Source organism: Scyliorhinus canicula, chromosome 14 (assembly GCF_902713615.1).
Source record: "Scyliorhinus canicula chromosome 14, sScyCan1.1, whole genome shotgun sequence".
Classification (NCBI taxonomy): Eukaryota; Metazoa; Chordata; class Chondrichthyes; order Carcharhiniformes; family Scyliorhinidae; genus Scyliorhinus; species Scyliorhinus canicula.
The window spans coordinates 122,850,807-122,874,788 of NC_052159.1; the positions used below are offsets into that span (position 1 = coordinate 122,850,807).

At 46.2% G+C, this 23,982-nt stretch overlaps 1 protein-coding gene and 1 long non-coding RNA gene across 2 annotated transcripts in view; one reads left to right on the plus strand and one right to left on the minus strand.

Moving 5' to 3' along the window:
• Window positions 1–17,691: 17,691 nt before the first annotated feature.
• sox21b (SRY-box transcription factor 21b) lies at window positions 17,692–19,051 on the minus strand. Its single transcript, XM_038818598.1, has one exon. The coding sequence runs from the start codon at window positions 18,624–18,626 to the stop codon at window positions 17,886–17,888; it is 741 nt and encodes a 246-aa protein (XP_038674526.1). The 5' UTR covers window positions 18,627–19,051; the 3' UTR covers window positions 17,692–17,885.
• Window positions 19,052–19,186: 135 nt separating this feature from the next.
• Window positions 19,187–23,982, plus strand: part of LOC119977063 — a 37,063-nt gene continuing 32,267 nt past the window's right edge. Inside the window, exon 1 of the long non-coding RNA XR_005463107.1 lies at window positions 19,187–20,185. This is a non-coding gene — a long non-coding RNA (uncharacterized LOC119977063). The remainder of the gene's footprint in view (window positions 20,186–23,982) is intronic.

The following is a 23,982-nucleotide window of genomic DNA, read 5'->3' on the forward strand; positions in this document are numbered from 1 at the left end:
AGCTAGTGGTGTCCCTCAGGGATCCGTGTTGGGCCCACAATTGTTCACAATTTACATAGATGATTTGGAGTTGGGGACCAAGGGCAATGTGTCCAAGTTTGCAGATGACACTAAGATGAGTGGTAAAGCGAGAAGTGCAGAGGATACTGGAAGTCTGCAGAGGGATTTGGATAGGTTAAGTGAATGGGCTCGGGTCTGGCAGATGGAATACAATGTTGACAAATGTGAGGTTATCCATTTTGGTAGGAATAACAGCAAACGGGATTATTATTTAAACAATAAAATATTAAAGCATGCCACTGTTCAGAGAGACTTGGGTGTGCTAGTGCATGAGTCACAGAAGGTTGGTTTACAAGTGCAACAGGTGATTAAGAAGGCAAATGGAATTTTGTCCTTCATTGCTAGAGGGATGGAGTTTAAGACTAGGGAGGTTATGTTGCAATTGTATAAGGTGTTAGTGCGGCCACACCTGGAGTATTGTGTTCAGTTTTGGTCTCCTAACTTGAGAAAGGACGTACTGGCGCTGGAGGGTGTGCAGAGGAGATTCACTAGGTTAATCCCAGAGCTGAAGGGGTTGGATTATGAGAAGAGGTTGAGTAGACTGGGACTGTACTCGTTGGAATTTAGAAGGATGAGGGGGGATCTTATAGAAACATTTAAAATGATGAAGGGAATAGATAGGATAGATGCGGGCAGGTTGTTTCCACTGGCGGGTGACAGCAGAACTAGGGGACATAGCCTCAAAATAAGGGGAAGTAGATTTAGGACTGAGTTTAGGAGGAACTTCTTCACCCAAAGGGTTGTGAATCTATGGAATTCCTTGCCCAGTGAAGCAGTTGAGGCTCCTTCATTACATGTTTTTAAGGTAAAGATAGATAGTTTTTTGAAGAATAAAGGGATTAAGGGTTATGGTGTTTGGGCCGGAAAGTGGAGCTGAGTCCACAAAAGATCAGCCATGATCTAATTGAATGGCGGAGCAGGCTCGAGGGGCCAGATGGCCTACTCCTGCTCCTAGTTCTTATGTTCTTATGTTCTTATGTAACACCCTCTAAGCTGCGGGCATGCCCACAACATGTGGACATGATTTGCTGGGCTTCCCGCACACCTCACACACCTATCCTCTACCCCGAAAAACTTACTCATCCTAGCCGCAGTCATGTGTGCCTGGTGTACTACCTTAAATTGTATCAGGCTAAGTCTGGCGTACAATGAGGAGGTATTAACCCTGCTTAGGGCATCCGCCCATAGCCTGCCTCCATCTCTTCCCTATCTCGTCCTCCCACTTACCCTTAAGCTCCTCCACTGGCGCTTCCTCTGTCTCCGAAAGCTCCTGGTAAATATCCAATACCTTCCCCTCTCCCACCCGGGTACTGGAAACTACTCAATCCTGTATCCCCCGTGGCGGCAGCAGCGGAAAGGCCGGCACCTGTTTTCTCAGGAAGTCGCGCACCTGCAAATACCTAAACCCATTCCCTGCTGGCAATTTAAATTTATCCTCCAAAGCTTTCAAGCTGGGAAAGCTCCCATCTATACATAGATCCCACATCCTTCTAATTCCTGCCCTCTGCCAACTCCGGAATCCGCCATCAAGCCTACCCGGTACAAACCTGTGATATTATAAATCAGGGTCCAAATCGATGCTCCCTCCACTCTCTTATATCTCCTCCATTGCCCCCAGATCCTCAGAGCCACCACTACCGACTTGTGGAGTATCGGGCCGGCAAGAACGCCCAGACTGGTACCTTTACATGACGCCACCTCCATCCGCTTCCATGCCGCCCGTCCCCCACTACCCACTTCCTATTCATGGCTATATTAGCCGCCCAGTAGTAATTGCAGAAGGTCAGCAGCGCCAACCCATCCTCCCCCCGACTGCACTCCAGCAACACTTTCTTCATTCGCGGGGTTTTACCCGCCCACACAAAGCCCAAAATAACCTTGTTCACCCGCTTGAAAAAGGCCCTCGTGATGAAGATGGGGAGGCACTGAAAGACAAACAGAAATCTGGGGAGGACCGTCATTTTCACTGCCAGTGATATCGGGAGCATGTCCCATCTCGTAAAGTCCCCTTCCATTTGTTCTACCAGCTGGGATAGGTTTAACTTGTGCAGTGCCTCCCATTCGCGGGCCACCTGGATTCCCCGATAGCGAAAGCTCTTCCCTACTATTCTAAGCAGCAGCTCTTCCAGTCTCTTCTCCTGTCCTCTTGCCTGGATCGCAAACACCTCGCTTTTCCCCATGTTCAATTTATACCCCCAAAAATTGTCAAATTCCCCCAAGATTCGTATTACTTCCCCATCCCCTCCAGCAGATCCGACATGTACAAGAGCAAGTCATCTGCGTAGAGCGAGTCCCGATGCTTCACACCACCCCCCGAACTAGCCCTTTCCCCTTTCCAGTTCCGAGAGGCTCTTAACGCCATGAACAATGGCATTGTGGCCAGACCAAACAGTAACGGGAAGAGAGTGCACCCTTGCCTCATCCCTCAGTGTAGTTTGAAGTACCCCGACCTCAGCCGGTTCGGACACACACGCACGACTGGTGCCTGATAGAGCAACCGCACCCAGTCAATAAAGCCCTCACCAAATCCAAACCTTTTCAGCGCCTCCCACAGGTACTTCCACTCCACCCGATCAAAAGCCTTCTCCGCATCCATCGCTACCACCATCTTCACCTCGTCTCCTTCTGAGGACGTCATAATAATATTTAGAAACCTTCGAACATTGCCGTTGATTTGCCTGCCCTTAACAAATCCCATCTGGTCTTCCCCTATCACCCCTGGGACACAGTCCTCTATCCTTGTGGCCAGTATCTTAGCCAGCAGTTTAGCATCCACATTCAGTAGAGAAATCGGCCTGGATGACCCGCATTGCTCCGGATCCTTCTCCCGTTTCAGGATCAATGAAATCGAGGCCTGCAACATTGTTTGGGGAAGGACTCCCTTCTCTTGCTTTGTTAAATATCCTCACCAGCAGTGGGCTCAATATCTCTGAAAACTTCTTAAAGAATTCCACCGGTCAGGCCCTGGGGCCTTGCCCGACTGCATGCCCTCCAGCCCCTTGATTATTTCCTCAATCTCAATTAGGGCTCCCAGCCCCTTCCCCAGGTCCTCCTCCACCCTCGATAACCTCATCTGATCCAGAAATTGCCTCATCCCCTCCACCCCAGCCGGGGGTTCCGACTCATATAATTTACTATAAAAGTCCTTAAACACCTCGTTCACCCCCGCTGGGTCCGGACAGTATTACCGTCTCTACTCTTCACCTATCTCCCTAGCCGCCTCTCTTTTCCTAAGCTGGTGCGGCAACATTTTGCTTGCCTTTTCTCCGCACTCATAGATTGTCCTCTATCCTTGTTTTCCTCAACTGTTCCACTGCTTTCCCTGTGGTCAACAGCCCAAACTCCGCCTGTAGCCTTCACCGCTCCCTCAGTAGCCCCGCACCCTGGGCCTCCGAGTATCTCCTGTCCACCTGGAGTATCTCCTCTACTAATCTATCCCTCTCAGCCCGTTCCACCTTTTCTCTGTGGGCCTGTATCGAGATGAATTCCCCGCTGACTACTACCTTCAAAGCTTCCCAGACCATCGCTGCAGAGACCTCCCCTGTATCATTTGTTTCCAGGTAGTCCTGGATGGATTTGTTAACCCGCCCACAAATCGCTTCATCCGCTAGCAACCCCACATCCAGTCTCCACAGCAGGCGTTGCCCTCTCTCCACACCAACCCGTAGATCCACCCAATGTGGGGCATGATCCGACACTGCGATTGCCGAATACTCAGTATCCACCACCTCCAGTATTAGCGCCCTGCTCAGAACAAAAATGTCGAAGCGAGAGTTTACCTTGTGACATGTGAAAAAAAGGAAAACACCTTCGTCCTCGGCCGTGCAAAGCTCCATGGGTCTACTTCTCCCATCTGTTCCATAAAACCCTTCAATTCCTTTACCGCAGCCGGCCTCCTCCCTGTCCTAGATTTTGACCGGTCCAATTCCGGATCAATGACTGTGCTGAAGTCCCCTCCCATGATCAGCTTATGTGACTCTAAGTCACATAAGTCTGGGATGTTACCTAACACCCACCTCATACCTCGTCATCCCAATTTGGAGCATATATGTTCACAAGGACCACTCGCACCCCCTCCAGCTTTCCACTCACCATTATGTACCTACCCCCTTGTCTGACATGATTCTCCCTGCCTCGAATGCCACTCGGTTGCTGATCAAGATCACTACCCCCCCCCCGGTCTTTGATCTGCCTGCCCTTAACAAATCCCGTCTGGTCTTCCCCTATCACCCCCGGGACACAGTCCTCGATCATAGAACATAGAACATAGAACAGTACAGCACAGAACAGGCCCTCCGGCCCTCAATGTTGTGCCGAGCCATGATCACCCCACTCAAACCACGTATCCACCCTATACCCGTAACCCAACAACCCTCCCTTAACCTTACTTTTATTAGGACACTACGGGCAATTTAGCATGGCCAATCCACCTAACCCGCACATCTTTGGACTGTGGGAGGAAACCGGAGCACCCGGAGGAAACCCACGCACACAGGGGGAGGACGTGCAGACTCCACACAGACAGTGACCCAGCCGGGAATCGAACCGGGGACCCTGGAGCTGTGAAGCATTTATGCTAACCACCATGCTACCCTGCTGCCCCTTGTGCTGCGAGGAATGCTGCGATCCTTGTGGCCAGTATCTTAGCCAACACGTAGCATTGGCACGTCCGCCTTCAGTTCCCTCAAATGCGCGAGCATGCGAGCCCTCTTGACTGGCACATTCAGTCCTCTCAGCTCGCACCCTCTGCTTCCTCGAGTCCCCACTGGGGCTGTCGCTATTCCCGACCTCCCATTTGTCCCCTAGTAACAGTTCCTCCCCTGTCAGCAAAGCAACTGCCCCCTCCCTCCCCCCCCCCCAGCAACAACACTAGAAACCCAATCCTCAAGTCAAGCTCCAGCTCACCTGCCCACCCCCCACTGTGCTTCTGAGAGTCAGCTGACCCATGCTGACTCGATAGCTCCCACCCATGGCACCAAGCCGTCTGTCTCCCTATTGTACTCTTCTCTTTCCCCCCCCCCACATGAATAAACATTTTAAAAGCATCACATTCCCCAGTAAACAAACAACAGAAAAAACAGTGAAGAAACTGTCACTTCAGAAAAATAGTCACCCAAAATGCAGAACTAAATTTAAAGCCCATCCCCCCCCCCCAACAAGGTCTCTGCAAGACAGATCAACCTTTAACCATCCACACAGACCATTATTTCACATAGAGCTACTTAAATTTATACAATCCAGCACCACAAATTGTTGCCACAGTACTTCTCCAAGGCTTAAATGTCTTTTAATTCGCCTCCAGCTTCATTTCTTTAATAAAGGTCCATACTTTGTCTGGTGTTTCAAAGTAGAAGTCCCGTTCCTCATATAGTTGCCAATATCATTCCATGTATATATGTTCGTTATCTACCCATTGTAAGTGCAGTTGCACTATCTGACCACCAGGGGGAGTCACTCTGGGAGTATGCGAGAGTTTGTACTGGGCTCCTCCCTTGGCTCCGCCCAGGACTCTTTCCCCTGGGACCGATGTATAAAGATCAGTGCCTTAGAGCCAGCCTGCCAGTTCACCTGAAGTTCAACGACGAATAGGCTGGCTCTATTGTAAGTGTATTAAAGCCTCTGTTCAGATCCAACTACACGTGTTCACTGAATTGATGGTTCCATCAATTTAATACACTTAAGAAACTGTCGAAGTAAAGAATGGAATCCGCTCTAAAACCAGGACGTCTAGAACTCGATCCGCAGGATGCAGAGGCGAAAGAAACCTTCTGCCACTGGCTGAAATGTTTTAAGGCCTACCTGGCCGAGATCAGCACTACGGAGGAACAAAAGCTCAGCCTACTGCACACGAGGGCAAGCCACAGAATTTCTACACAATTAAATCAAGCCGGTTCCTACACCGCTGCGCTGGCGATTTTGGACAAAATGTATATTAGGCCCATGAACGAGGTCTTTGCCCGCCATGTGTTCACGACTCGGCGACAATGAGCTACTGAAACTTTAGTTGAATTTGCACGCGAGTTGAACAATCTCTCAAATGACTGCAATTACCAGGCCGTAACCGCGGCCGAACATAGGGAGCTTGCTGTGCGGGACGTTTTTGTAGCGGGCCTTCGATCTAGCTATGTACGACAGAGACTATTAGAAAATGGGGCCCAGGGCTTAGAGACTACCGTAGAGGCTGCTATTACGATGGAAGTTTCCTTCCACAGCCTCAACTCGTTTCCCGCGGACCCCGCTAACCCCGCATGGGCCCCCGACCTGAGGACCCCCCAAGCCTGTGCCGCAAGGCCCCCCAGCTATCGCGCTGCCACAGCCGGTCCTACTGTCCCAGTCAACTACTCAAGCTATCCTGCTGCTCCAGCTAATTACTCAGCTCCCCCAGCCAGCTACACAGCTCGCCAAACCAGTTATTCAACTGCTCCAGCCTGCCACTATTCAGCTCCCCAAACCAGTTATTCAACTGCTCCAGCCTGCCACTTCTGTGGACAAAGCCAGCACCCGCAGCAGCACTGCCCAGCCTGATCCGTGACCTGCAGCAGCTGCGGGAAGAAAGGCCACTATGCTAAAGTGTGCCTCGGCAGAAGGGCCCCAGCCCTCAACACCCCAACAGTCCAAAAAACATCGCCCCCAGCACCAGCAGGACCACGGGGCCTGAAACGCTGCGGCCTACGCTCAGGCTCCGCCCCCTCCCGCCACGTGCGATCCATGGGGGCCGCCATCTTGGCAAACCTCCACCATGCCGCCGGCCACATGCGATTCATGGGGGCTGCCATCTTGGACCCCATCTTCATCACCACCCTCCACGTGCGATCCACGGGCCCTAGCTGCATCCCCAGACTCAAACAGCTCATCGGAGGAGGACGACCTCCCCGGGCAGTCACCACATGGCCCGCAACTCAGCGCAGTGTTCCTGCATCAAGCGCGCCAAAACGCAGCGGCATCTACTCGACAGGACGCCCGATCGGAAGAATTCGATTCCCCCGGGCACCCACCACGCGGCCCGCAACTCAACGTGGTCACCCTCGACCAATCTCGCCCCAAGCATCTGAGATGACGGAGGTCCTGATCAATGGGTACAACACATCGTGCCTCTTCGGCTCCGGGAGCACAGAGAGCTTCATACACCCAGAGCTGGTAAGACGCTGTTCCCTCCCTATTTATTCCGTCAACCAAACTATCACCCTCGCTTCGGGCTCCCATTCCATCCAAATCCAAGGCCGCACTACAGCAACGCTAACGATTCGAGGCGCTAGCTATTCCAAATTTAAACTGTATTTCTTGCCCGACCTCTGCGTGCCACTCCTCTTAGGCTTGGATTTCCAATGTAATCTCAAGTGTCTCACCCTCAGCTTCGGCGGGCCCCTGCCCCCACTCACTATCTGCAGCCTCGACACGCTGCGCATCGCCCCCCCTCCTCTCTTCGCCAACCTCACCCCGGATTGCAAACCGGTAGCCACCCGCAGCAGGCGGTACAGCCTGCAGGATAGGGTATTTATCAGAACGGAGGTCCGAAGGCTGCTCAGTGAGGGGATCATAGAGGCCAGTAACAGTCCCTGGAGAGCTCAGGTGGTGGTCGTCAAGGCCGGAAAAATTCCGCATGGTCGTCGATTATAGCCAGACCATCAACCGCTTTACGCTCCTAGACGCATATCCCCTCCCCAGAATCGCAGACATGGTAAACCAGATCGCCCAATATTGGGTATTTTCCACGGTGGATCTGAAGTCTGCATACCACCAGCTCCCAATCCGCCCGGAGGACCGCCACTACACGGCGTTCGAGGCCGATGGCCGCCTCTTCCATTTCCTCCGGGTTCCCTTCGGCGTCACTAACGGGGTTTCGGTGTTCCAACGAGCAATGGACCGAATGGTAGACCAGTACGGGCTGCGGGCCACGTTACCGTATCTGGATAATGTTACCATCTGCGGCCATGACCAGCAGGACCACGATGCCAACCTCCACAGTTTTCTCCAGACGGCCCAAAAAGTAAACCTTACATATAACAAGGAGAAATGCGTATTCCGCACAAACAGACTAGCCATCCTCGGCTACGTCGTGGAGAACGGAGTCCTGGGCCCAGAACTCCCCCTCCCCCATGGCCCAAGGCCCTCAAACGGTGCTTGGGGCTCTTTTCATACTACGCCCAGTGGGTCCCCCAATATGCGGACAAAGCCCGCCCACTCTTCAAGGCCACACGATTTCCCCTGTCTGCCGAGGCGCGCCAAGTCTTCAGCTGCATCAGGGACGACATCACCAAAGCAGCCATGCGGGCGGTGGATGAATCCACTCCCTTTCAGGTTGAGAGCGACGCCTCAGAGGTAGCGCTAGCAGCCACTTTAAACCAAGCAGGGCGGCCCATTGCATTTTTCTCCCGTACCCTATCCGCTTCAGAACTCCGACACTCCTCAGTCGAGAAGGAAGCACAAGCCATCGTGGAGGCTATCCGACACTGGAGGCACTACCTCGCAGGTAGGAGGTTCACCCTCATTACCGACCAATGGTCGGTCGCCTTCATGTTCGACAACTCGCAAAGGGGCAAAATTTAAAATGACAAAATTCTTCGGTGGAGGATTGAACTCTCCACCTACAATTACGATATCAAATATCGACCGGGGAAGCTCAACGAGCCCTCGGATGCCCTATCCCGCGGGGACATGCGCCAGCGCGCAAATCAGCCGCCTAAAAGCCATCCACGATGACCTCTGCCACCCAGGGGTCACCCGGCTCGCCCACTACATCGGAGCCCAAAACCTGCCTTTCTCCAACGAGGAGGTAAAAGCAGTCACCAGGGACTGCCCGATCTGTGCGGAGTGCAAACCGCACTTCTATAGACCAGACAGAGCTCACCTGGTCAAGGCTTCTAGGCCCTTTGAACACCTTGCGATCGATTTCAAAGGGCCACTCCCCTCCACTAACAAAAACATTTGCTTCCTTAACATTATTGACGAGTTCTCCCGATTCCGCTTCGCCATCCCATGCCCCGATATGACCTCCCACACAGTCATTAGGGCCCTGCATAGTGTCTTCACCCTGTTCGGTTTCCCCAGCTACGTGCACAGTGACCGGGGTGCGTCCTTTATGAGTGACGAGCTGTGTCAGTACCTGCTCGACAAGGGCATCGCCTCGAGCAGGACTACCAGTTACAACCCCGGGGGAACGGACAGGTGGAGAGGGAGAACCGTCCTACTGACCCTCAGGTCCAGGAAACTCCAAGTTTCCCAATGGCAGGAAGTCCTCCCTGACGCGCTCCACGCAATTAGATCCCTCCTGTGTACAGCTACCAACCAAACCCCCCACAAACGGCTCTTCATTTTTTCCAGGGGCACTACCACAGGGGCCTCACTTCCGGCGTGGCTGAGGACGCCAGGCCCGGTTATCCTATGGAGGCACCTCAGGTCGCACAAGACCGACCCCATTGTTGAAAAGGTGCGCCTGCTTCATTCCAACCCACAGTACGCATTTGTTGAGTTCCCGGATGGTCGCCAGGACACAGTATCCCTCCGGGACCTGGCACCCGCTGGATCCAGCCCCCCATCTACCCCCACCGAGGAACTCCTTTCCCCGTTCCCTATGCGGCTGCCCCCTTGCGCCCCCGATTCTGCGAGCTCTCCCCACCAGTCCCGAGCGCCAGCACCAGCCCGCCCCCCGCGCCCCCAGTCTCCATTCGACCAGGAGGTGTATGAGGCTCGGACAAGACTCGCCTCGGAGCCGGCAACCGTACCCCAGACCTCGATGCCCGCCCAGCCACCGCAAGAGGCTGCAACCCCGGTGCTCCGCAGATCAAAACGGACAATTCATCCACCGGACAGACTGACTCTTTGAGCCATCACCCCCGCCGGACTTGATTTTTTTAACAGGGGGTGAATGTGGTGAATGTGATTCACACTAATTATAGTTGCCAATATCACTCCATGTATATATGTTCGTTATCTACCCATTGTAAGTGCAGTTGCACTATCTGACCACCAGGGGGAGTCACTCTGGGAGTACGCGACAGTTTGTACTGGGCTCCTCACTTGGCTCCGCCCAGGACTCCTCCCCCTGGGACCGATGTATAAAGATCAGTGCCAGTTCACCTGAAGTTCAACGACGAATAGGCTGGCTCTATTGTAAGTGTATTAAAGCCTCTGTTCAGATCCAACTACACGTGTTCGCTAAATTGATGGTTCCATCAGTGTCTTCTTCAGCTTGGCGAAGCAATCCTCGAAAAACTTCACCAGCTGCTCCGTCGACCACTGTGCCATCACCCGCCATGAGATGGCGACATCTTGCTCTCCGCCATGATGTCCCATGTTACCAGTTCTGCTTGCGTCTCCCTTCTGGTCCAATTCTCCATACACCAGATGGGGATTTCTCCTTCCTGTCTCATTCTTCATTGATTTATCCCATAAAGTCCGAAAAAAAACTGGGGGGGGGGGGGGGGAGTAAAAAGGTCCAAAAGTCCGTTATAGGCGGGAGCTATCAAATGTGCAACCTACTCCTCCATGGCCGCCACCGGAAGTGATAAGCGATTATTATTATTATTATCATTAACATGAATTTTCACTAAAGAATGAACACAAAAACACAACTTTGTTCCTTCCACAATGAAGAAATGTTCCTGGCTTCCATGTAGCCATCAATATTTGCCAGCATGTAGCATGCTAATCCATTTCGCTCTCTGACTACGTGAGCCTCAAAAAATAACAATGGTGCCCATGTGAATAAAATGAAACAAATGCAAAATGATATTTAAAGTTGAAAAACATCAGTACCACATTTGTGCTCTCAATGATGGCAATGGAGTTGGGCAGGAATATTGTGGCCATGCTGGAGTGCCTTCCTGTTTGTCCAGGAGACTCTTTCATAGCCAACCATACCTGCTACATTGTCAGTGGAAAATGGGTTTCACCAGTGAAAACATTCTTCCACCACAAGATCACAAATGTCTCCCATGGACACTGTCGGCACTTTAGATTTTCATTAGAATCGAATGAGAACGGACACAAAACAAGAGAATGGAAATAGCGCCCACTTCCTGTTCCTCTATCAGTAACAGCACGCCACTTTAATATTCTGTTCCAGATTATGTTGTAGCTTTTAGTGATGGTGCAATGTGCATAAAGGATATAGAACAGTACAGCACAGAACAGGCCCTTCGGCCCTCGATGTTGTGCCGAGCAATGATCACCCTACTCAAACCCACGTATCCACCCTATACCCAACAACCCCCTCCCCCCTCTAAACCTTACTTTTAGGACACTACGGGCAATTTAGCATTGCCAATCCACCTAACCCGCACATCTTTGGACTGTGGGAGGAAACCGGAGTACCCGGAGGAAACCCACGCACACACGGGGAGGACGTGCAGACTCCGCACAGACAGTGACCCAGCCGGGAACCGAACCTGGGACCCTGGAGCTGTGAAGCATTTATGCTAACCACCATGCTATCATGCTGCCCTATTATTATTAGTTTCATTAACATTTTGAGGACTCATGTGACTGGTTTAATCAGTCAAATGATTAATATCATCCAAGTGAATATTGGCTCCCTCTGAAATTCTAATAAAGAATACATACAAGATTAGCACAATTCCTTTAGGATTTTACTGCAAGAATATAAAGTGCAGTATGCTCAAATCCTATAATTTGAAAGTACAGACATTTAAAACGCCTTGATGAAAATACTGAAATATATATACATATACATGTTATTGCACTAACAGTACTTGTTTGTTCAGTCTATACGTTACAACTGTGGGATCTGAATTGACTCTTAATATTGAACCATACAATTTCTACAATACGGAAGGAGGCTATTCAGCCCATCAAGCCTGCACCGATCCTCTGAAAGAGCACCCTATCTATGTCCACTCCCACCCCCTAGCCCCAGCCCCGCGACCCCACCTAACATACACTTCCTTGGACACTAAGGAGCAATTTAGCACGGCCAATCCACCTAACCTGCACATCTTTGGACTATGGGAGGAGACCGGAGCATCCAAAGGAAACCCACGCAGATATAGGGAGGAAATGCAAACTCCACACAGACAGTGACCCGAGGCCGGAATTGAACCTGGGTCCCTGGGGTTGTGGGGCAGCAGTGTTAACCACTGTGCCAGCGTGCTGCCCAAATGCTTCCAGAAGGTGACTCTAAATAGCAATCAGAAGTGGAAACCATTTAAGCCTGTGCACCAAGGCCTACTTTCACTCCAATGAAGATTAAATAAAATAGAGGATTAAATCTAAGAGTTTCCTGAACATTATAGTTCAAGCACCAAGTGGATTATCAAGGGAACTATTGATAATTTAATAGTAGCAATATATTTAACAGATGTATAACAAATGTATTCGCTGCTTTATGTTTCAGTCCACTATTTGAACATGGATATTTTACAGAAATTACTATGAAAAAAGCAAATGTTTAATTTTTTGTAAAGATAAAATCATTCATTTTAATAAAAATAGGAAAATGCAAAAGCTATGCTGCCAAAAGTCATGCTGCCCTTAATGGGAAAGGGTGTAATATTGTAAATTTTATTCAGTTAACTCGAACATGGTGCAAAATCCACTCTCAGTATCAACGTTCCCGATTTACTTGAAAATTCTACAGGGATTAGAATACGTGAGTTTTGTCACTAAATGTTTAACCGTACATTACTATGCAATCATTTTCATGTTGACACTAACTTTACCTATTCACGTGTTTTGGTTTGCCAAACAATTTCTGATTTTGTGAAACAAAGTGGAAGTGTTTGCAGAAAGTTATATAGAGATTGCATGCCACACTGGGTTTGAATCCATGTGGTTGAACTAATTTTCTGGTCCATAATAGAAGGCAAACTGATTGTAGTTTATGTGCATTTTATGATAGATTTGAATAGCAAACGTTACATTGAAACAGGCGACAGGTGAATGCAGCAAGCAATATGGAAATTGTGCAGGAAATGATCCAAGATCAGGTTACCCTGTCAAGTATCCAAATGCGCGTCGATATAAAACCGACCTCCAAAATGCTTACCTTTACATTGAAATGGATCCACAACACATTTATCATTGAGAATTAAAGTAAGTCGGTGTCCAATTCAACCACTGTAAAGCGGGACAATCATATAAGAGAATATGTGTGAGGTCTCCAGATAATGTATTCTGTTTTACCAAGATCATCAATATCCGTATTATACACAACCTGGATTGGCGAGGCTGGCTGCACGATTCGGCTAACATGTTAACCACGGTTCAGAGCTCAGTTTATCTGAATTGTCTGAATGCTAATATAAGATCTGGCTTTGAAATTGCTTAGGTCTATTCATGATTACTCGTGACAGATTTTCAAAAGTTTATTACATTCAATTTATTGTAGTTTTACAATGTTCGGAGGTTTGTGTGTGGTCAAATGTTAGGATAACCGTTATCTATTTATTTTAGTATGCGGCAATTGCTTCATTCTTATTCTGTGTTTGAAACTCCGTTGTTTTATGAATGTAAATAATAAATTGAACATTGAGGAGTATTTGTGATATAATTATTGGGCTTTTAAAGAGCATCGTTTGCAGTTGCTGAGAGAGAACTTTTAGTTCCATTTTATATTATGTGGAAATTGTGGAAATTTTAGTTCAATCTTATATCATTTTTTAAAGAAAGCAATCTACATACAGAAATTCACACAGAAGCAAGACATCAGATGCACCAGGTCAATGAAGTAAAAAGTCCTGAGGTGGGGCTTTTCACAGTAACTTCGTTGCAGTGTTAATGTAAGTTTACTTGTGACACTAATAAAGATTATTATTATATAGTTATAAAGATTATTATCTGCAGCATTTTCTGTTTTTGTGTTCGGGTAGATAACATGATTACAATAGAGCATTTCTTGCATTTTCTGTTTTCAGATAAGTCGACCAAATATGGAAACAGAGTAGAAATGTACTTGGGAAACCTGGCGAAGCATCATGATCACATGCAGCAATATCTGCTATTTTACCAAACAATTCGATTACGTCTGTAATTGTCAGGCAATGTAAAGGAATATTAAATGAGAATTGCACCTAAAACGGGTTAAATAAACGATGTGTTAATGAAATGGGTCCACGTGTGATGCTATGAAACACCATGCACATATTTTGTTTCTAGCTACATAAAATACTGCAAAAGGGTGAAAATGAGGGTGGGTTAAAATCCAGGTTACATGTTTTTGGATTTATTTTTTTGTGTAATCATCCAGCCATCTGTCAAAGCTTTTGTTTCTCGTTTAAAGAATAATTCTTCACCTTATCTGGCAATGGCCATTGTAATGATGCTGTTCAAGTGAAATAAGCTTTCAGGAAGGAGGCGACTGTTTCTCGGCATAAAAGAGAAGCATTTATCTTGCTGTTAATGCTTAATTAATTTTGAAAATGTATATTACACTGGAATAAAAGAGAAAAGACCAAGGTAGACAATGAAGTTAAAATGTCCCTTCACAGAACGAGTTCCATTTAGTTCTTCCAATGTCATTCAAAACACAGATAAATTTTTTTACATGAATTGTTCTCATGAATGATTTATACGTGTCGTGTTATCTGAAGCTTTTTCGACGTCCCCTTGTGGATTCAGACAGACATTGGTTGCATAATTGTTAATTTTAACACCATAATAGCTTCTGATGAAGAAAAGATTAGACGATTGTGGCAGAATTAATTGAAATGTATCTTCCAATCACAAGGGTTCCATGATTACTTACCTCCTTAATAAAAAGGAGACCTACATTATATTCAATACAAAAGGATGAGAAATAGATTTTCATTACTAGCGCAGAGCTTTATGAGACTTTCATTTGATTTTTTTCAAATGAAATTAATTGTTCTCTTCAAGTCACGTAGCTTTTTGTCTGAAATTAAAATGTGGTACTATGAATGATTATTTAATCATTTTTTCATTACCATATTTAGCCTTAGTAATAGCTGCTTTGAGGTAGAAATCCTCCAGTATAGCACAGGCTGACCATCATACCACACATTACTAATGAAAAAGGGAGTCAGTCACACAGGAGTGATGGTGTGTACACATCTAGGATTGTATTTACACCGTTCCTGGTAATGTTGCATTCAAATATAATGATACAACACACGCGTTTTAGAATGATACACTCAATGAAATAATATTAACATGTGGATTTCATCCATCTGTTCAATTCTCAAATGTATCCTTGTTAGTGTATCCTTTCTCCTTGCGGATATCGGCGAACTTATAGCGCATTCTCAGCAAATCACTGTTTGGTTTTAATATCTCAGGGTCCTAACATTTGCAGTTTTCTTCACCTTCAGAGCAAAGAACGTTCCCCAAATGCGTGGTGCTGAAAGTTTCTTCACTCTACATAAGTCATAAAAAACGGTTGCTCGAGTGAAAGGGAATGTCTGTCTCCCGTCTCTCCACAATCGCTGGTGAATAGAGTAAAGGGTGGGGGAGGGGGGTGGAACGACACAAAGGTGTAAATGAGAAGAACTCCTCGGGCAATGGAAAGAATTACAAGGATTTAACTAGTGAAACTACACCAACAGATTGGCTCGAAAGGCAAATTCAGCTTTTAAATGTTGCTTGAATCAATGAGCTATCTGTTCTCCTGAACAGCGGTATTGTATTCAGCTCGTCTATCCTTTACCAACCGTGAATGTTTTAAAAAGACAACAAAATGGTTTTATCTTATTTCCCATTCAGTATAAAAATGTGATAAATCAGGTTTCTGCTCTGTGTAACAATGGCTTGATTTAGATTTCCGAGTAATTCTATTCAAATCGCGAACAAAGACACCCTTTGGAGGATACCTTACACTTCACCTGGACAAAGTAGGCGAGGGCTATCCAGATACAAATTGTGTTGCTTGCACAAGAATTCGATTTTTCAGTGGTCTCTTCTTTATTAAAACGCTGTGTTCAACAAATGAACAGGGTAGTAATCAGACCTTAAAATGTACAAGAATGTTCAGCGTCTACTGTTAAATTAAAAACAAAAAAATACCACACCGTTTAAAACTTCATAAAGATTCGCAAAACGCATACTTTAAAAATGCTTTTTGTATGTTGTTACAGAAACGCCAACATTCTATGAAGTAATGACATGCTGGGATTAGGCAACACTTGAATTACACATAACAGCGAACAACATAAAATCAAGTGAATTTTTGAAGCAAGGAAATAAGTTTACGGCAATGGTGGTGATTGCTGCTTTGAAAATGAGCGGCAATAAGAAAGCAACATGTTAGACTGTGTACCAGAAGATTCACAGATGTCAACTAACACTTTTGCCTTTGAAATAAAATAAAATATTGCCGACGTCCGCATATTTTGTGCCGCTGGAGATCAAATTCTGCTCAGATATTTGTCAAGGGTTTTGCTCCTCCAACCAGCATTCGTCAGTGTTTGGTGCTGTTTTCAATCCGAGAAAAGTCAACAGATTCAGCAGCTGTCGTGACTCGGAAGTTGCTTTGTTCCTGCAATAATACTAAATACTAATAAACAATAACAAGGGTAGCACTAGATGGCAGTGTCAGAGGTCATTCCGGTGTGGCCCACACAGTACTACCATGAAGAACTTGGAACAACTGTAGTGGCTATTCTAGTAACTATAGTGCAGTGATATTTTGTCTATTTTTTTCCTATTTATTTGCACTGTTTTGAGTTTGATCGTTACATTATATTGACCGCCACGGTCGTATATGACCGTTTTAATGTGCAAACGTTACTCGCAAGGACTAAAAAAAAATAGTCCAGTATCCGAGGGGGTAAAATACAAAATAATTAGTCTATCTAAGCAATAAATACAAATATCAGCCAGTCGGAATGGTGAGTGCTTCACATTGAAGCAGTACCTCCTCCACCTGATCTCTTTTTTGTTACTCTGGAGATAGGTCACGTTCTCAGGTAAGTTTACATTTAACCCAAGAAGTCAAGTATGCGGGACCAGGACTGGCTCCTGTGAGGGGAAATTATACAAAATGGAAACTAATCATGCAACGGCAAACATCGAAATATACACATTTACAATATCTTTTCAACTTCCTTCTCCCCCTCCCTCCCCAATCTGCAGCAATGCCTTGAAGATGTCAGGATGGGGCGTACAGTTCCACAGCTGCCATCTTTTAGGAAGTTAGATGCTGCAGAAACCAGGTAACAAGTTGCAGTCTAACAGCTACATTTACAAAATGTACAGTTCTTTCCCGTTGCCTGTCCAGTTTATTGAGGCCTCCGATCATACATGTCACCAAATACGCCCAGCTATGGACAGAGCAATCGTGTGTGTGTTTTGTTTTTACAGATTTACAATTTGATTGAAAGTCTTAAGTTTGGGTCCTGTCGCAGCTCAACGCAGTGGAACAAAAGATGATAGCAGGTTACTTCCACAGATGTATATATATATATATATATGGATGTGCAATATTCAGAAAGCTGGCCACTGCGATTCTTTTTACAGATTTACAGTATTTCCTTCGACTTTTCGTCCAGTGGTTATGTAACCGCAGACATGGAACAGTTGTCTGTCTGCTTCATCCAAATCCATGATTGGAAATATATTTCTATACACATACACACACACATACGGGTTTCAATAATCGATTAGAATTGGCGGTTTGTTTTCCTTTACAATTAATTACAGACGCCCCCCCCCCCCCCTCCCTCCCCTCAAAAGAAAGTTCGCTCATAATTGGGAGAACAATTTTTCTGGGAAACAGTTCATTCCAAGTGATCGCCTAACACAGAAAGCTCCCTCCTGCCGGACCACGAGTGTCTGTTTCACTTTTGTTTCTAATGTTCCCTTTACAAACATGTGTGGTCATGTTTTCCCGATCAGATGAACTGTCTTGCCTCCTGTCATAATGCAGCCGCATAGGCAGGGTAAGGTTCTAGTGTAGGTTTGCTCATTCCCGGGAGGAGGATGTAGGCAAGCGGAGGTTGCAGTCCTGAAGGCGGCCAGGCGGTGCAGTTGCAGGGCAGCATGTAGCCTGGGTTGCCGGGTGAAGGGTGTGTATGAGTGTGACCCCCACCGAAAGCGGCGGCAGCAGCAGCAGCAGCAGCGGCAGCAGCAGCAGCACTCGCCCCGGTCTGGTAAGCCAAGGGAGAGGCGTACTGCAGCGAAGGCAGCGAGCTGGCCGAGATCTCACTCATTTTGGAGCCCAGGTGGCTGGCCTCGAAAAGGGAGTAGGGGCTGGCGGTGGCGTGCGGGAAAAACAGCCTGGCTTTCTCTGCCGAGGTGAGGAAGGAGTCTGGCAGCCCGCTGGCGGACAGGGCGGCCGATTTGATGCCGTCTTGATCGGTCAGGTAGGGCATGGGGAAGGCGAACTTGTCCTTCTTCAGCAAAGTCTTGGGCTTGCGCCTGGGTCGGTACTTGTAATCCGGGTGTTCCTTCATGTGCAGCGCTCTCAGCCGCTTGGCCTCGTCGATGAAAGGTCTCTTTTCCGATTCGGTTAAAAGTTTCCACTCGGCCCCCAGCCTCTTGCTGATTTCCGAGTTGTGCATTTTGGGGTTTTCCTGGGCCATTTTTCTCCTCTGCGCCCTGGACCAGACCATGAAAGCGTTCATGGGCCGTTTAACGTGATCCGCAGGCTTCGACATAGTGACAGCAAAATTTTCAAACCAAAAATAAACCCCCCTCCACCCGAAAAAGCAAATCCCCAGCAGGTGCTTCCACTTCCCAAACTTGCCAGCAAACTTTTTTTTTGGACCACTTGAGTGTCCTTTTTCGTCCTTTGTCAACCGATCAAAGTCATAACAAATCCTCTCTCTTTAAAATCGGAGTGGCTGGATGTTTTCAAGAAGGGGAGAATTCTACGCCAGGTATGGCTGAGTTTACTTTAGGCTGTAGTGGAGCCGCTGGGTCCAGTGGACACGTTTCCTCAACCTCCCCCCGAGCGCTCCTTCCGCTGTCTGTTGAACCTGGCTGCCTTCTAAGCGGAGGATGCAGTAAGTTGGGAATGAGGAAAGTCTGCTGATCACAGGAGACCATGTGAACCTAACTTCAAAGCAGGTAGACTCCGAGACATGCGCAGTCTTTCGCACGCAAGCTCACATAATCACTAAGGCGTTGTTAATTAAATGTTTATCCAATGGCGAGCAGGTCAAGCACATCGCCAAGATTCTTTTAAATATGTAGACACACACACATCATTATTTTAATAGCCATATTTCATTTATTTCAAGGCTGCCCTGACACAATCTCAGTTTTATTTGCCTTTGTTTTTATTGCTTCACAATGTTTTGGCTCCTAATTTAATTGTGAACTGCCTCGTTGTTAAGCAGGGTTATCAGAGTTACCTGATTCCAAAGTGATAAGTGTTATCGGAAGCTATTATTAAACAAGCCAGTCCCAGTCATGCAAGGATCGGAGATCAACTGTAACGATTACAGGCCGGGTTTAAAAATAAAAAGATAAATATCGAATGGATTTTAAATATTCGAGGTTCAGTTTCTGTACTAAAAGATGGCTTATCAAGAGATCGCCATTGATAGGATTTGACAGATGCTCTTATAAAGCTGGGAAATGTTGATAGCAAAACAGTTAATGTTGAGAGGTGAGTAACTCATGATGAATGCGGAAGTACTTTGCAAAAGGGTAAAGTATTTAAACCAATCGCCAAGTGTACAGACTCTTGGACTGGTGGGTGAGTGTAACTGGATTTGGAAAGATCATTTTGCTGTAACATGCATTAAAACATTTTAAGGTTTAAAATATTATATATCAACGTCCAATAATTGCCAATATTTTCTTTATATAAAACAGTTTTGCAAATTGTTTCAACAGAGCACTCTGATTTTTTTTATTGCCATAAATAATTACGTTTTATTTGTTGTTAATTAAACTCATGATATGAATTAGATACAAGACCGACCCGCTGCACTCTACACTAAATTATGCTTCCTAACAAGCCGAGGAAATCTGACTCCGTCTGGCCTGTTCTTGTATATCTGTGTATGAACCAATTGGCAGGACCAACAGGAGGTAAATATACTTTTGGCACAGAACATGAATCATGTCCTGTCCATCACTGGGGACGTCCTAATCCAATTAGGAACCTTAAAGAGGATTGTTAGATCGGGGTGCGAAAGGATGAAAAGTGTCGAGCGTGCAACCAAGAGAGGGTGGTGTACCCTCTTCCAGTTAAATCCAGATATCAGTAAGTTGTAAACTACGGTTTCTGAAACATTGCACTCTATTTCAAAGGGTAACTAGGCCAGTCTGGTTTACACGTGTCTCCTGCGTATTCTGGCAGCAACAGGCAAGATGTCCTTACACCATGAAATATTATCATTTACAATTTAAAATCGCCGATGACAATTGTGCTTGTACATAACAGCCGATATAGAATGCAGAATTTCAACTAGTGGGGATTTAAAAGCCGTTCTTGCTCATGTTGACTGACGAAGAAATGCAATGCACATTTAAGCTCGCAAACATGCTTAACTAATTGTAATTTAGTAACATGTGCAAACAAGAACGGTGTTCAGTCATTTGGCGACTGTAATAATGCAGATAACATACAAAGTATGTCAACAACATATAAAGTGTGTTTAAATAGATGGCATGTTGACACCACTGTATATTTCTCAACCTGTGGCGTTAGATGGTGATATTGAAGACATGTTTTGAATATTTTTGTAGATATGCTGCCTTATATAGTTTAAAATGCTGAATTAAACCGGCCACAATTTGTTTGCAAAGGGCATGATAAAACATAGCGGTCATCACCTATCCACAGTTACACTTCTCAATGCATCATTGACAGGAAATGCAAATCTGAAAATAATTTCTTTAAATCCTCAGAGTGAGTATAAATATTGTGTTGCCAATTCGCAGCGATCCAGCCGATAGTCCGCAGTTCACCCCGTGAAATTAATTTAGTGACACGTACGGATGCTGTGGATAGGTGGATTGTTATTTTGACAGTCTATTTCGGCGACCTGTCTTTGCGCTGGGCATTGAATGCTTGAGGAGATTAGGTTTTACTTTTAAAAAAAATATTTTGCGTTATATTCAAAGAGTCTCCGCGCAGTCTATGTTATTATCTGATAATCCACCCATTGTATAGATCCGCAGCGCCACTCCCATAGCACATTTTAACTCTCAAACGGTGCCAAGTGCCATTGTACCTTCACCCAGCTGATTTATGATAATCTCTATCTATTTTCTCGCCTGTCAGTTTTATAAGTAATTTATAAGACTGCGCAATTTTAGTCGATACCAAAAAGGATTATCTTAGAAGTACCAAATGTGCAGTACAGCACCTGTAACTTTTGGGGTTTCCTGTGTTAGCACATGACTGCGTCTGCCTGCCCAGGAGATATTTGAAATTAATGTGAGTGGGGGCTGTTCTTTCACGTGTCGTGGTGACTGGTTGAGGGTTTGGGGTTGTGGGGGGAGGAGAAGCTGGCGTTGAGGAATCCCAAGGTAGGCCTGTAACCCACAGGCTGTAGGTGAGCAGGCTTCAGGGACGTGGGGAATTCCTTTGGTCAGGGGCTGTGATGCCTATGGCCAGGGTTGCGGCGGGAGGCATCTTACAGCAATGGCACAGCGTTGGTTTGGGAATGCGAGGCGCCCATCTCTCCGCCTCCACCATCACAGGATTCAATAGCCACGTCCGTAAATTGTAAGCTCCTTAAAGCAATCAAATCCTCCCGCTTTAAAATTAAAAGCAGCTTTGAAAGCTACCCCTCCATGAGGATACAAGATACATTTTGCGCCGCCTCTCTTTTGAGCTCACGCACTCCACCATAGTGTGACCAGGTCTGAGAAACGTTTCATCTGCAATTACATAACACAAAACCAATGGCAACATCACACCTTTTTACATTGGCACCGATTTCCAGCCAGAAGCTGCACTTTGCTGCTCTCCATCAGGAGACGCGCATGTCATTGACCATCTCAGAAACTCAGGCTGCTTGAGGAGGCTGCAATTTCAGTAGGTCTCTCAGACATTGTCAATATTTTACCTCCCAAAAATTAATGCGGCGCGAAATATTTTGAAAAGCAAAAGAAAGGGGAGAGATAAAGTTTTCTGTTCAGTTTTAGACCATCGAAAATAAGGGCACTGACTTGAATTCAAACAACCCGGCATCGCCTTCTTAACGCTGGAAGTACATTTCATATAACTTTATAAGCTCCATTTCCCATTTACTTGGAAAGCATACTCTTAAAAATAGCTGTTTTATCTCGTGGTTTTAGAATGAACACTCAAGTAGATGCCTCGTGGATTGTGCTTCCTTGTGATTTAAAACACATTTCAAATAAAGATGTTCCTTTTAATTTTGCAAATGTGGCTTAATAATTTTCATCCATCAGGATTTTCAGACATCTCTCCGTTTCTCTTTCACGCTTGTCATGAACTGCCATGGTATGAAATGAAATGACCCTTGACCTGTTTAATATGGAGTTGGGTGATCATAGCGAACTAATTTCTGTGTCCAGAGTAATTATCTCCGACATGGTTAATTAAACCTATCAATTCGTCGCCACTTTGCAGTTGTCATACACAAGCACTTCGCCGCACGGAACTTCCTCTTTCATGGTGGCTGCAAGACTCCCGAGGAAGGGGAGGGAAGAGAGGCGCTCGCTTTGAGCTATCTGTGAGTGGCGACTGTATACAGTATGAGAATGTGTGCGGAACATGTGGGAGAGAAGATCATTCGCCTCAAAACCCCGTCGGGGGGGGGGGGGGGGGGGGGGGGGAATCAGCATATCGTGTGAAAGGAAGTTACCTGTTTGAAATACTCCTCCAACAACAACAACAACAAGAAAGATGTATTAAATCTGCGAACTAACAATCTTTTCACCAGGGATTCCCATAATAGCAATATAGGGAAAGAACACTTGCATTCAGATAGGACATCAACGAATGGGGTGTTGGGGAGGGAGTCGAAATGAGGGGAAAGTCCCAGTATCTTTGCGAAAGTTTCACAATCCACTTTTATTTTGTCTGACATCCCCAGTGTTCAAAAATCCTGCAAGGGCATGAAGCGAATCTGGGAACGCTGGCTCCCTGCAAAGTTTAGACGTGCTCGGAGCCATTTGCCAGTAGTTGATGAAACAACGAGTTTGCAGCTATGTGTGTGTGTGTGTGTAAGGATAGGAAACTAAAGACGCCAACCGTCAGCCACAATAACTGGAGATTGTTATGACGGTTTTTTTCTTGTTATTGTTGTTGTTTTGCCTTCGGGAGGGGGGGCAGAAATAATAAACCAAGGAAACCCAATCGGCTTGGTTTAATATGAATATTGTTGCTCTTTACATATGTCAGACATGGAAACAACCTGTTTGACTGAATATGGTGAATACCAGAATAACTGTCTCATTGCTGCAGTCCCTTCCCTAAACAAAACTGCAGAGGTCAGTAAGAGTATAAAGGCCGATATTAATTCACCGTTTATTTCCCTCGTTTTCCCCTTCTTTCACTCTCTCCTTTTCATTCTTTTCTCCAGCAGACGTAGAAAACGGATCTGAAAAGAACTTTCGTTTGGCGCGTTTATCCAGTCGAGGAGGTTTTGTGGCTGAACAAAACCCTGGGTTGGGAGGTTTTGTGAGAGTGTTGTTTGTTGAAGAGGAGAAAGAAAAACCGGCGGCTTTTGCCTCATTGTGTGGAAACCAATCAGTAGTATTTGGAAAACTGTTAGCATTGTGCAGTTATTCTTGTCTTTTGTGAGGGGATTCTTTTCACAAGGTTTTTTTTTCCAGCCGATCCAGCTGGCCAGAATGAATAGCAGTGCAATGTGTACATGCTTTGTCCCGCTAGCCCTTCAAGTAGCCCTTATTGAATAGACTAAGTTGACACTGCATGACAGTGAAACAACATAATAAAAAATACATGAGCCGCTGAATAGAAGCAGGCGCATAAATAAATAAATGGGTGACCAAAACTGGATAAAGTGAATAACAAAACGGTGAAAGGAGAACAAAAAGATATTTAACACGCTAGATTAG